The following is a 13,186-nucleotide window of genomic DNA, read 5'->3' as shown; positions in this document are numbered from 1 at the left end:
TTGTTATTTTCAGTCCATATTGTTACAAATGCTGTAAATAAAGAACTCTGCTAACCCTTAAGTTGTACTTGGAAAAGTAAGTTCAATAAAACAAGTGTATAGTATGTATATGAATAAGAGTGAACACATAAATACTGCAAATAAATGAAAATACTACCATCTTTCATATAACAGTGAATTTCTGATGTTAAATTGAGACATCCATACAGGTAATAAGTGAAGCAGCGGCTAACATAGGGCTGTTCTCAGACAGGTCATCTCTAAACGATAGGGGATTACTTTGACCCGGCCACTTAAGATGTTAGGACATTTAAGCAAGTAAACAAGATGTAACCCTTCACTGTCACAGAGGATTCCCTCGACCTCTCCTCCCCCAAAGGGCAATCGGTGGGCCAGAAGATTTACCATACGCTGCTGACAGCCCTCTCAAAACAGGATTGTGTTCAAATCATCTAAATTGTTTTTCAATGGCAAATGTGTCCTGTGTAAACCTCATAAACATGCTTCTGTCCCAGATTCAGATTCTGAAAATCCAACTCACATCCTTTCTACATGTATTTTATGCAATCTTACACAAGATGCTGGGAAAGGAAGAGATTACAAAGCCTGATCAAATCTGACTGTCAAATTCATTTAAAAACTGTTTTTAACATTGATAATATTAAGAAATGTTTCTTGAGCAGCAAATCAGTGTATCAGAATGATTTCTGATGGATCATGTGACACTGAAGACTGGAGCAATGATGCTGAAAATTCAGCTTTGATCACATGCAAATATTAAAGTTGCTTTATATAATATTTAACAATACAAATTTTACTGTATTTTTGATCAAATAAATGCAGCCTTGTCAAGCATGAGAGACGTCTTTCAAAAACATAAGAAATTGACCTTAAAATTTGAGCTTTTGTAGATGCTGAGACATGAAAAGATGACGGAAGCAGCTTTAACTCATTTCCAACCATGAGTTTTGCTGAAAGAAATGGAATTAGTGCCCCTAATCTTATTTAGTTTGTTCATGGAACTTGACTACAACGTACAAGTGTCCCCTAGAGATACAAACATACTGCTTAAAATTTAAGTCAGTTTCAGCGAAAACAGGATCAATGCAGCCAGAAAATATTACTTAGAAAAGATAGAGAACATCCAAATTAAAATATTAAAATAATCTAACTTCATTTGAATGCCAAAAACACATAGTCAAAATGTAAAATGAAATTATTTTGATATATGTTCATTTAAAAACAAAAAAACACTTTTGTATTTCTAAAGAAAATACCATTCTTCAAAGTTTTGGAATAAAAAAAATAATTAATTGTTAATTCATTCCACATATTAACATAGTTAATAAAATTTTTTATTTATTTTTTGTTTTGTTTTTTTACCTGGAAGAAGTATCTTCTTCAGCATCTCTGAACATTTTGTTACACTGGATAATGGGGGGGGGGGTCATTGAGTCAAAAAGTTTGTGAACCACATGTCGCATTGCATTGTGTAGCCCCACCCACAGGACAGTGAAATCTCATTGACTCTTGTTCCTCATTGAAAGCTACACATTAAACATCTCATGCATTTTTGCCTTCAGCATGGTTCAAAAATGACTTGTCGCAGTAAAAAAGCTGGTTAAGAAGCTGCACATTGCACCCTGTGGTCAAACATAGAAACCATGAGATCAAACGGATTCTCCCATTTAACCAAGAGGGAGATTCTGCCTGAAGAAAGCTTAGCCCTCTTCACTGGATTTACACAAATGACTCAAGACTCTTATCCAGACCTCTCAAGCACCGCATTTAATACAGTACACATGCACAATGAAGAGAAGCGTACGCTGTAAAAATTACAACTAAAATAATTTTAAAAATGTATATATATTATTGTTGTGCATTTTAAGAAATTCTATTTCAGTCTAATTAAAATTTCCACATTAAACTTAACATGTTACTCCTGTAAATTGTCTTGGTAATTGTGTGAAATGTAGCATTTTGAAAAAGAAAATTGTTTTAAAGTAACTATTACAAAATGTTTATAAATGTGCTGGAATATGATAATGAAGCCATGGAAAATGTCATGGAAAAGCCATGGAAACGTGTGTGGAGCAGAAATCAAAGAATTAACCTACATAAAAAAAGAATTGGTGCTTTGAGTTGAGGCCAATAGGGATTTCTATATCAGGTGGTGATGTTGTAATAAGGTCAATGTCATGCTCCTCATGCAAAGACGTGACTCTTTTCCTCTGCTTTGACGTCAGCCTGTTCAACACGGCCCTCGTAACTAATGCCAAGCAGCAAAGTGTAGTTAAGGGTGTTTTATGGCTTAAATAAACAATAATGCAGTTGAGAGTACACATGAATCCATATGCTGAGCTGCATGATGGTCATTTAAGAGTCCAGTCGACATATCGGGCTGTCGTACACCATCTGTAGGTTCACTTTGTGGCCCACGAGCTCTCGGATGTTGTTGATTCCATACTTGATCATGGTGGGTCTGAAGATGGATGAAAAAGAGAGATACAATCAAGCAACTCTGAGATTTTGTATGCAACAATGCTATTTTATATGTGCGAGTCAATGTACCTTTCCAAGGACAGACCCCAGGCGATGACTGACACCCCCTCGGGCAAACCCATGGGCAGCAGCATTTCAGGCCTGAAGACCCCAGAATTACCCACCTCCACCCACTTCTTCAGACCTGAGAGAGATTGAGTGAGATGGATGATTTATGATGCTAAACTGGTTCAGAGAGTTAGCTTTAATTCTAGAGAGTGCACAGAAAAGCTTTTTCAGTAGCCTTTGTATGGAAAGTATTGATGCATTCAAGTGCTGACAAAAAGATTGTAAAAAAAAGCAAAAACACCTAATGCATATTCTTTATTCATTATTTTGTAGAAGTTGAGTTTAAAGATCTTGCTTAATTATTTGTAGAATGGTATATAGCCATCTTACTCATCCTACAAATTGACTTGAACACATCTGAGGTCGTAACAAATTACGACTTCCAAACTCATAAATGGGAGCTTCCAAGGAGGAGCACACCAATATACATTGAACATTACCACCTCTTTTTTAATAATTTGTCTGTTATTAGTTATTCTATACTCAGAAAAGAGCAGGCTGTAAAAGACTTCATGTTTTAGTGCAGTCAAATGATTAATTGCGATTAATTGCATTCACGATAAAAGTTTTTGTTTACATAATATGTGTATGTGTACTGTGTATATTTATTGTTATATATTAGGGCTGTCAACGTTAACGTGTTAACGCATGTGATTAATCAAAATTTTAACGCGTTAATATTTTTTTAACGCAAATTAATCGTTTGATAAGGTTTGACCCCAACTTCTTGCTGTCATCGCAGCGCAGAAGGTCATCATTGCCTGCGTCCCAATGTGCACACTATCCATCCTAAATACTATGTGATATTAGTAATATTCAATACTATTCAGGGCAGATAGGGTGTATAGTATGCACATTGGGACGCAGGGATTGTGTGATTAAGGCGCCGGGCTAGACAAAAGTGAAGTGAACGCGGAGAGAGAGAGCGAGTGTGTACGAGAGAGAGAGAGAGAGAGAGAGAGAGAGAGAGAGAGAGAGAGCGATGTATACTCATATGTGATAAGGGTAGAGCGAACCAGTGTTGCCAGGGTCACGGTTTCCCCGCAAAATTGGGCTATTTTAAAAATACAGTTGCGGGAAAAATTAGAGCCGTGGGTTGCAGTTTTTTGGGCTACTTTTATATGTACCACGGCCCACCAAAGTGTGTATGTGTACACATGTGATCGCACAAGGACTTTATTACAAACACTCGAAGGTGGTTTAAAGTGAGTTCTGAGTAAAAGTGTACTATTAATCTCATAAATTGTCTTATGTAGCATGATGCTAATGTTAGCTCTAATGCACCTGCAGAACAGGTCCAATTCTTCTTCATAATGCATTTTATCATAATACTTCATGTAAGGTCGCAAGAAAATGTTTAGTTGTATTTATTTAGAAATACTTTTGATAATAGTTGGGTAAATGTGTACTGGGATTGAAGCTTGGTAAACCTTTTATTGCCAGTATAAAGGCTGATAACGGCTGAATAAAAACAAAAGAATAATAAGGATTATGTCTCCTACCAAGCGGAGATGTGAGAGGTTATGTTTCCTTAAACTAGTTTGTCATGTATTCCTTTATTTCAACGCATTTACAGGTAAATCCTAGTATTTTAAATATGCGATTAATCACAGTCCAGGATTAATTAACGCGATTAAATTTTTTAATCGATTGACAGCACTAGTGTATGTGTATGTGTATATATATATATATATACACATATATACACATATATACACACACACACACACACATATATATATATATATATATATATACATATATATAGACAGTGCCCTCCATAAGTATTGGAACAGTAAAGACAAAATTGCTCTGTTGGCTGTGGAGTTAAGACATTTAGAAATATGATTAAAAGATGAATATGAGACAAAACTACAGAATGTCACATTTTATTATTGGGTGATTCAACACATGTATGGCTGTCTCTGGAACAGGCCCTCTCAACTTTACTGATGACTTAATGTATGATGACTGTAGCAGAATGAATGTGGAAGGGTACAAAACCATCTTGCCTACCAATATTCAAGAAAATGCCACCAGATTCGTTGGGAAGTGCTTCATATTGCATCAGGACAATGACCCAAAACACCCTGCCAGTTCAGTCAAGGCATTTATAAGGGCAAAGAAATGGAAAGTCTTAGATTGCCCAAGTCAATCTCCAGATTTAAATCTGATTGAACATGAATTTCACCAGCTGAAGAGGAGAGTAAAGGCAGAAACTCCCCAAAACAAGCAACAATTGGAATTGGCTTCATTAAAGGCTGGGAAAAGTATTTCAAAGGATGAGACCAAGAGTCTGGTGATGTCTATGGGTCACAGACTCACTGCTGTGATTGTGTGCAAGGGATCTCCAATAAATAATAGCTTTTAATCTTTTATATCTGCCTTATATTCAACTGTCCCAATACTTATGCTCACATCAATGAGTGGGATGAACTCTAAAAGTACTGTTCTTTTTATTTGGTAAAACATGTATGTGTTGAAACGGCTAATAATAAAATGTGACATTCTGTAGTTTTGTCTCATATTCATCTTTTAATCATATTTCTAAATGTCTTGACTCCACAGCCAACAGAGCAATTTTGTCTTTACTGTTCCAATACTTATGGAGGGGACTGTACATAATAAATATACACAGTACGCACATTATGTTATGCAAACAAAAATTTTATTTTGGATGCTATTAATATTTTGACAGCACTAGTTTTTACCTTCAGCAATATATAAACGTAGAACACTACACGCGTATGACTTCGTATGGAGAGTTTTACCTTCATGATAGCTGAACACCTCCATACTTGGCTCGGTGTAGGGGTTGTACGCAGGCTTGAAGCGCAATTTTGTGATTCCTGAAAGAAAATTTCAAAATCAGGATCAATGAACTTTGGGATGTCTAAAAGTCAGACAGCGAGCAATTAACCATGTTTATTAAAGTGTCCCTAAAAATGACCTTTCATGCAGTGTGTAACAGCTCTAATTGAATGAAAACATCCTGCAAAGTTTTAAATCTGAAAGTGCACTGTGTATAAAGTTATTGTCTCTCAAAAGAAAGAGTCGACTATGAATCATTGAAACGAGTCGTTTTTAAAACGAATCCCAAGCCGTTTCATGTTGACATCAACATGAAACATTAGCATATTGCCCGCCCACTTGTTGGTCTTTTTGCATTGGTCTGAAAAAAAATGCAAATTCATTCTCTGCCACTAGATGCCTCTTTTGGAGCAGTTTCCCCGGTAACGCTGTACACAAAGCAGCACTGTGCTCACTAATGCTGCTTTATCAGGCATTACAGGCATGATGAAATTAAAATGAGACCAATCACAGCAGATTAGAGTCATGCAAAGGAGGAGTCTGGAAAAATTAATCCTTGAGCGAATCGTTTGGGAGTCGTTGAGCAACTGAGGTAAAAATAAATGCACATTATAAAACAATGAATTTGTTTTTTGACCTTGCATGCATGTCAACCAGTTGTGGGGGAAAATATGAACCTTTCATTACCCATAATAGGGACACTTAATAATTTAATGAACATTCAGAATTCTTCCTTCACTGCAAATGGATAATTATACAAATAATGATGATTTAAAAAAAAAAAAAAAAGTAGAATCTCTCACACACTCATGTATCTTATTACTAAAAAGAAAGGAGTGTAGTACCTAGTTTGGTAAAGAACTGGTGCAGGATGCCCATGAGGTTTCCCAGCGTAAGGCCATAGTCGGCCACCACTCCCTCGATCTGGTGAAACTCCGCCAGGTGAGTTGCGTCCAGAGTTTCATTACGGAAAACTCTATCAATGGAAAAGTACTTCACCGGTGTGAACTTCTCCTGAAAGATTACACCACAGAGATGAGCGAGATCTGAACTAAAGAGCGGTGAACTTAGCAGTGAGCCTGTGAGTGTGTTCACCTGCTGTGCGAGTTTATACAGCATGCGAGCACTGACCGCCGTGGTGTGCGTTCGCAGGAGGTTCTTCTGAGCTTCTTCAATCTTCCAGTCATATTTGTATCTTAAAATTGATTTGAGATGTTAAAATGACATTGATCTACAAATATACTACAAAGTACTGTTCAAAAGTTTGAGGTTGATTTTTTTCGTTTTTTTTTTTTTAAATGTAATCAATTCCTGTGACGCAGCGCTGAATTTCCAGCATCATTACTTCAGTCTTCAGTGTCACATGATCCTTCAGAAATCATTCTGATATGATGATTTGCTGCTCAAGGAAACATTTATTATTATTATCAGTGTTGAAAACACTTGCGCTGCTTAATGTTTTTGTGGAAACTGTTACAGATTTACTTTTTTTTCCAGATTTCTGATGAATAGAGAGTTCAAAAGAGCAGCATTTATTTGAGATAGAAATATTTTTAACAATTATCTTTACTGTTATTTTTGACCATTTTAATGCAACCTTGCTAAAAAAAAAAAAAAAAAAGTATACATAAACTATAATTTGTATCATCTTACCCCTGTGATCCGTAACCTCCTTCAGAATGAACCTGCTTCACTCTCTTCAAATAGTCCTGAGGAAACTCATGAGCAAGGGCTGGGTCTGTGAAATACACAAAATATTATTTGAAAAATATTCTTTGAAAGTAAGTGGAAGTGAAAGGTCAGGTCAGTGAAAGCACAGAGGTGGATATTTCTCACCCGAGATGAAGAAGGTGTCGTGCTGGTCTCTAGCTGGGTGCTGCTGGGGCTGGAACAGAGAATCAAAGTTCCAGAAGGAGCTCTCGATGAAGTTATTGGTGGGCATTTCTGTGAATCTGTGAATGAGAGACCTAATACTTAGGAATAAGCTTGAAAAGTAAGGTTCTAAGATTAAAACATTGTTATGGAGTAAATGTTTTGTATGAAGGCATAATTACTAATGATATTACTAATAATAACTATGGTACTCACACATACTTCAAATCAGTATGATTGCAACTGTCATATTGATTTTTATAAAATATTAAAACAATATTAGATTTTAGACACAATATGGTTTCTGGTTTATTTTATCAATGAAAAGTTTCAAAAGAAACCACAGCAGACCTGTTTTGCATCTTTGAGCAACACAAGGCGGTGCTTCATTACTGAATGAATGAGTTTTGAATGAATAACTTTAATGAATAATTCAATAGCTGAATTAATCCATTTGAACAAATGATTTGAAGGAGTGACTCAAATGATTGACAGTGACTTGCCGCCACCTACTGGATGTTTTAGATTCATTTAAATTACCTTTCCATTTAAAAAAATTTATAAATAGAAAAATAAAATATTTATTAAAAATAACATTTAATTAAAAATTAATTTTTATTTATTTAAAAATTAATTTATTCATTAAAACAAACAAATCTCACAGGCATCACAGCATTCAAGCCACCTCGGAGCAGTCTGTGAAAATACATTTAAATGCCATTTCAGATATTCAATATTAATATATTATTATTATATATTCAATATTGTCTAATTATAATTATCAACAAAAGATTTAGGTTAAAGGCATGCTTCCTTTTTCATTCACATTTTTCGTGCTCCACAAAAACACTGATCAAGCATATGTGAAATCCTTTCGTCCAAAATAATATGTCCAGACAATCAATCTAATAACTGGTGGTTTATCAGCTGAGGCAGAAGAGTGTTATGCAAAGGTAAAGGACTGACCCCATCTCTAGGAAGATCTGCCTGAACTGTGTCCGGACCTTCATGAGCGGGTGCAGGTGCCCGCAGTCTGGAGCGACACCCATCGCCTCAAAATTATACGGCTTGAACTTCTTCTCCTTCCAGCTTCCACTGAGAGAAACAAGTTACAAATATTAAAAGCCAAAGACTTGAAGCGTTTCATTCAACCCAACTGAAAACACAAGTCATGCAACTTACAAATACAAGGAACTGAAAATGTGCGGCTTTTTAGTTGTTAATAAATTAGCCAAGTCAAAAGTTGTAGGAAAGTCTTGTTTCAGAACTGTATCTTTGCAACATGACAATGTGTAATACATTTTGGTCCTCTTTACAATTTTTACAGCCTTTTTCTTTTGAAAAATTGATTAGTCTCACCTGGCGATCATCTCTGGAGTGAGTTCTGTCTCTTGTTTGGTGATGGTGGTACTGAAGCTGCTGCCTTTAGTGATCCAGTATGACTTAACCGTCCTGAAATTAAACATTCATACATAAACAAATAAGCAATATATTATATAGTTTTCCCATTGAAAAAAAAAATAAAAAAAAATGGGTAACTGGGATGAGATTGTTATTGAGACATAGCGCCTCCTACTGCTCATGTAGCGATATAATCATCTGAAAGAATCATCTGAATAACACCAAAATGCACCATTTGCAGACTAAACAAACTGAATAAATTAAAATGTACAACTTCAAGTTAAAGCAAAAAAACTCAACATTCTCTCTTACACTTCCGATAGTAGTTTACGTTTCTTGAGTTCATTCTTCTCTTTGTCCTCTAGTTTTGCCGACAGTCCCTTCTGCACCAGCTGCAGTTTGTCCCTTACTGTATCCTCAATAGTTTCCACCTGAAACACACACACATTACATTAACTACATTAATAACAAACACATTCACTGGGAGATTCAGGCTTAATCCATCATGTGTGCAGCATGTAACTCACGGTTTTGAAGACTCTTGGTCCTCCCTCATGACCTTTATCCAGACGGATCCATTTGTTGGACATGGCTTTGCTGAAACCAACCTTCCCGCTCTGCATTTTCTAAAAGAATCAGAAGGTACATGAGATATCAATATTATTTTTCCACATAGTAAAAAAACAGCTTTTTGCATTGTAAACTACTGAGAATGTTTAAATATGAGAAAGTTTAAATAATCTTGGTAGAAAATACTTTGTTTTCATGAGATTCATCCTAGAAGCACTCATTATAGTCAAAATACATTTACATTTAGTCATTTAGCAGACGCTTTTATCCAAAGTGACTTACAAATGAGGACAATGGAAGCAATAAAAATCAACAAAAGAGCAATAATATGGAAGTGCTATAACACGTCTCAGTTAGCTTAACACAGTACACAGCAAGGTTTTTTTTTTTTAATTATATAATAAATAAAAAAGAAAACAGAATAGAGCAAGCTAACGTTAGAGGTCTTTTTTTGCTTTTGTTAATTGGATAATAAATAAAAATACTTGTTTTCTCTTGTAGTATAGAATATAGGTGACTTTCATCTCTCACCATGAGTTGATTCTGCGGCAGACCCTCGTCCGGGATGGCATTGAACACTCGGGCTTCATGACTGCCCTGCTCCGCGATCTCACAGCCCTCTCCTGTCAGCTCCCAGCGTTTGGAGGACTTCTGCTCCACCGAGATCACCTGAGAACAGCATTTATACAGGTTGAGAAAGAGAAACAATTACATGTTTCTATTACAAAGCAGTATATATACAGATACTCATAACCTCAGAGAAACTAACAAGGGTCAAGAAAATCAAGAATGTTCTTGCCAATGTACAATAATATTCTACAAAATACAGGCCTTTTAAAAGGGATGCAACAGGCAGGCAGGCAGACAGATAGACAGGCAGGCAGGCAGGCAGATAGACAGACACACAGAGAGACAGACAGAGAGACAGACAGACAGACAGACAGACAGACAGACAGACAGACAGACAGACAGACAGACAGACAGACAGACAGACAGATAGATAGATAGATAGATAGATAGAGACAAATAGGCAGACAGATAGTTAGACAGACAGATAGATAGATAGACAGATAGACAGACAGACAAACAGACAGATAGATAGACAGACAGATAGATAGATAGACAGACAGACAAATAGGCAGGCAGACAGATAGACAGACAGATAGATAGATAGATAGATAGATAGACAGACAGACAGACACACAGACAGACAGACAGATGGGGAAGTCGTGGCCTAATGGTTAGAGAGAACCCCCAACATGGCTGCCCACTGCTCCGGGTGTGTGTTCACGGTGTGTGTGTGTGCATTTGTTCACTACTCACTGCTGTGTGTGTGCACTTGGATGGGTTAAACGCAGAGCACCAATTTCGAGTATGGGTCACCATACTTGACAATACGTCACGACTTAGATAGATAGACAGACAAATAGGCAGAGAGACAGACAGACAGACAGACAGACAGACAGACAGACAGACAAATAGGCAGACAGATAGTTAGACAGACAGACAGACAGATAGATAGACAGACAGACAGACAGACAGATAGATAGACAGACAGACAGACAGACAAATAGGCAGACAAACAGACAGTTAGATAGATAGACAGACAGACAAATAGGCAGATAGATAGATAGATAGATAGATAGATAGATAGATAGATAGATAGATAGATAGATAGATAGATAGATAGATAGATAGATAGATAGATAGATAGATAGATAGACAGACAGACAGACAGACAGACAGACAGACAGACAGACAGACAGACAGACAGACAGACAGATAAATAGACAGACAGATAGACAGACAGACAAACAGTCAGACATATAGACAGACAAATAGGCATACAGACAGACAGACAGACAGTCAAATAGGCAGGCAGACAGATAGACAGACAGACAGATAGATAGACAGACAGATAGATAGACAGACAGACAGACAGACACACAGACAAATAGGCAGACAGATAGACAGATAAACAGACAGACAGACAAATAGGCAGACAGATAGATAGATAGACAGACACACAGGCAGACAGTCAGACAGACAGACAGACAGATAGACAGACAGACAGATAGATAGACAGACAGACAGACAGACACACAGACAAATAGGCAGACAGATAGACAGATAAACAGACAGACAGACAAATAGGCAGACAGATAGATAGATAGACAGACACACAGGCAGACAGTCAGACAGACAGACAGACAGATAGACAGACAGACATATAGATAGACAAATAGACAGACAGACAGACAGACAGACAGACAGACAGACAGACAGACAGACAGATAGATAGATAGATAGATAGATAGATAGACAAACAAATAGACAGACAGACAAATAGGCAGACAAATAGGCAGACAGATAGTCAGACAGACAGACAGACAGATAGATAGATAGATAGATAGATAGATAGATAGATAGATAGATAGATAGATAGATAGATAGACAAACAAATAGACAGACAGACAAATAGGCAGACAGATAGTTAGACAGATAGACACAGAGATATAGATAGACCAAAACATAAAAATAAATCAAATTATCAAACAATCTAAAAATATATATCTGGAACTTTGGGATCAAGAAACCAAAACACAAAGTAAATTGCAACTCTTTTGAACTATAAAATTAAATTATGAATTAGAAGAATATCTCCAGTGTCAAAGACACAAAGCAGAGACAGATCCTGACCAAGTACAGGCTCAGTGAGCAGACCGGCAGACACAGAAAGAGCTGGTTACCCAGAGAGCAAAGAGTGTGTTCACTGTGAGACAGGAGAGATCGAGACAGAGACACACTTCCTACTTCACTGTTACCAATTTAAATCAATCAGAGACATATATATCAACAAATTCACAAACATCATAAAGAACTTTACAGCCATGACTGAAGAGGAACAAATAAAGATAATACTAGGAGAGGGACAGACAGCAACACTGGCTGTGAGATACGTGTGGATGTGCCGCAGCCTGAGAGACAGCAGGTGAACGTGTGTGAAGTCTGACCTCAGTGTGTCTCCCTAATGTCCACCAGTTACCCTCAGCCTGTGTGTGTTTATATGTTAAACACTGTGGTTCTTATGTTCACACAAGTTCTTATTTGTTACACTGTTTATTTAAGTTTATATTGTTATAATGTTTTTATTCTATTATTTTGATATTTTCATTGTTATTATATTTATCTATATATATTTCAAGCTTTGGCAATATTGTATTTTTTACAGTCATGCCAATAAAGCAATATTGAATTGAAATTGAATTGAATTGATAGACAGACAGATAGAAAAACAGACATCATAGCTATGTTTCGCTTATATTAACAGTTATTTTGTCAAGTATGGCAGTGTGTAAGATGATTTCTTTGTAGTGCGCTGATCGCCATGATTTCAATGAACACACAGCTCATGGGGATCGGATGGGTCTGGTTGGTTTGCGCCGCTGTTGCATCAGTCAGAGCGGGCTCACCTCTCCCAGCGCCTGCAGGCTCTTCACCGCGCCGACGATCAGCTGATGATCCACCCCGAGATCCGCCGCCACATCCTGGCTGTCGATGCCACCGTCTACCTTCTCCAGCAGCCGTAAGAGTGCTTCCAAAAGCCCGGTGTCAGCCATGCTGGAGTCGCTCGCCTTGCGCTCGGATCGGGAAACGGACATGACGTCACGTCAGCTGTAAGCTCCGTAACAAAAGCGCAGCACATTATTTTACCGTAAACCACGACGAGCGGCTCTGTATGTATTATTAAACTTTGAAACATTGTGTTGCTGTCGTTACCTGAGGGTCTTATTACAAATATTCTGAACATTTAGAGCAGAACTGGATTACTAACGCTACACCATTAAACAAAAGATTTGTATTTACATTATTATTAGAAAAAAAATTGTATTTAGAGCGGCTCTCTATTACATTTTTTTTA

At 37.0% G+C, this 13,186-nt stretch overlaps 1 protein-coding gene across 2 annotated transcripts; it reads right to left on the bottom strand.

Annotated features, from left to right (window-relative positions):
• Positions 1-1,336: 1,336 nt before the first annotated feature.
• LOC306847329 (phenylalanine--tRNA ligase alpha subunit) lies at positions 1,337-12,931 on the bottom strand (the record flags this gene model as incomplete). 2 transcript variants are annotated; one of them, XM_079381222.1, is made up of 13 exons in its annotated part: positions 1,337-2,482; positions 2,572-2,686; positions 5,382-5,459; positions 6,267-6,435; positions 6,517-6,616; positions 7,075-7,159; positions 7,258-7,373; positions 8,260-8,388; positions 8,653-8,745; positions 9,007-9,125; positions 9,222-9,320; positions 9,796-9,933; positions 12,738-12,931. In XM_079381222.1, the coding sequence occupies 13 exons, from the start codon at positions 12,924-12,926 to the stop codon at positions 2,377-2,379; spliced, it is 1,536 nt and encodes a 511-aa protein (XP_079237348.1). In that variant the 3' UTR covers positions 1,337-2,376. The 2 variants fall into 2 exon arrangements, with proteins under 2 accessions (XP_079237348.1, XP_079237347.1); XM_079381221.1 differs by having other exon boundaries at positions 6,267-6,616; positions 12,738-12,926.
• Positions 12,932-13,186: the final 255 nt, after the last annotated feature.

Source organism: Barbus barbus (genome assembly GCF_936440315.1).
Source record: "Barbus barbus genome assembly, chromosome: 3".
Lineage (NCBI taxonomy): Eukaryota > Metazoa > Chordata > Actinopteri > Cypriniformes > Cyprinidae > Barbus > Barbus barbus.
Note: the sequence above shows the minus strand (reverse complement) of the source record. Positions and strands in the feature narration are given on the sequence as shown.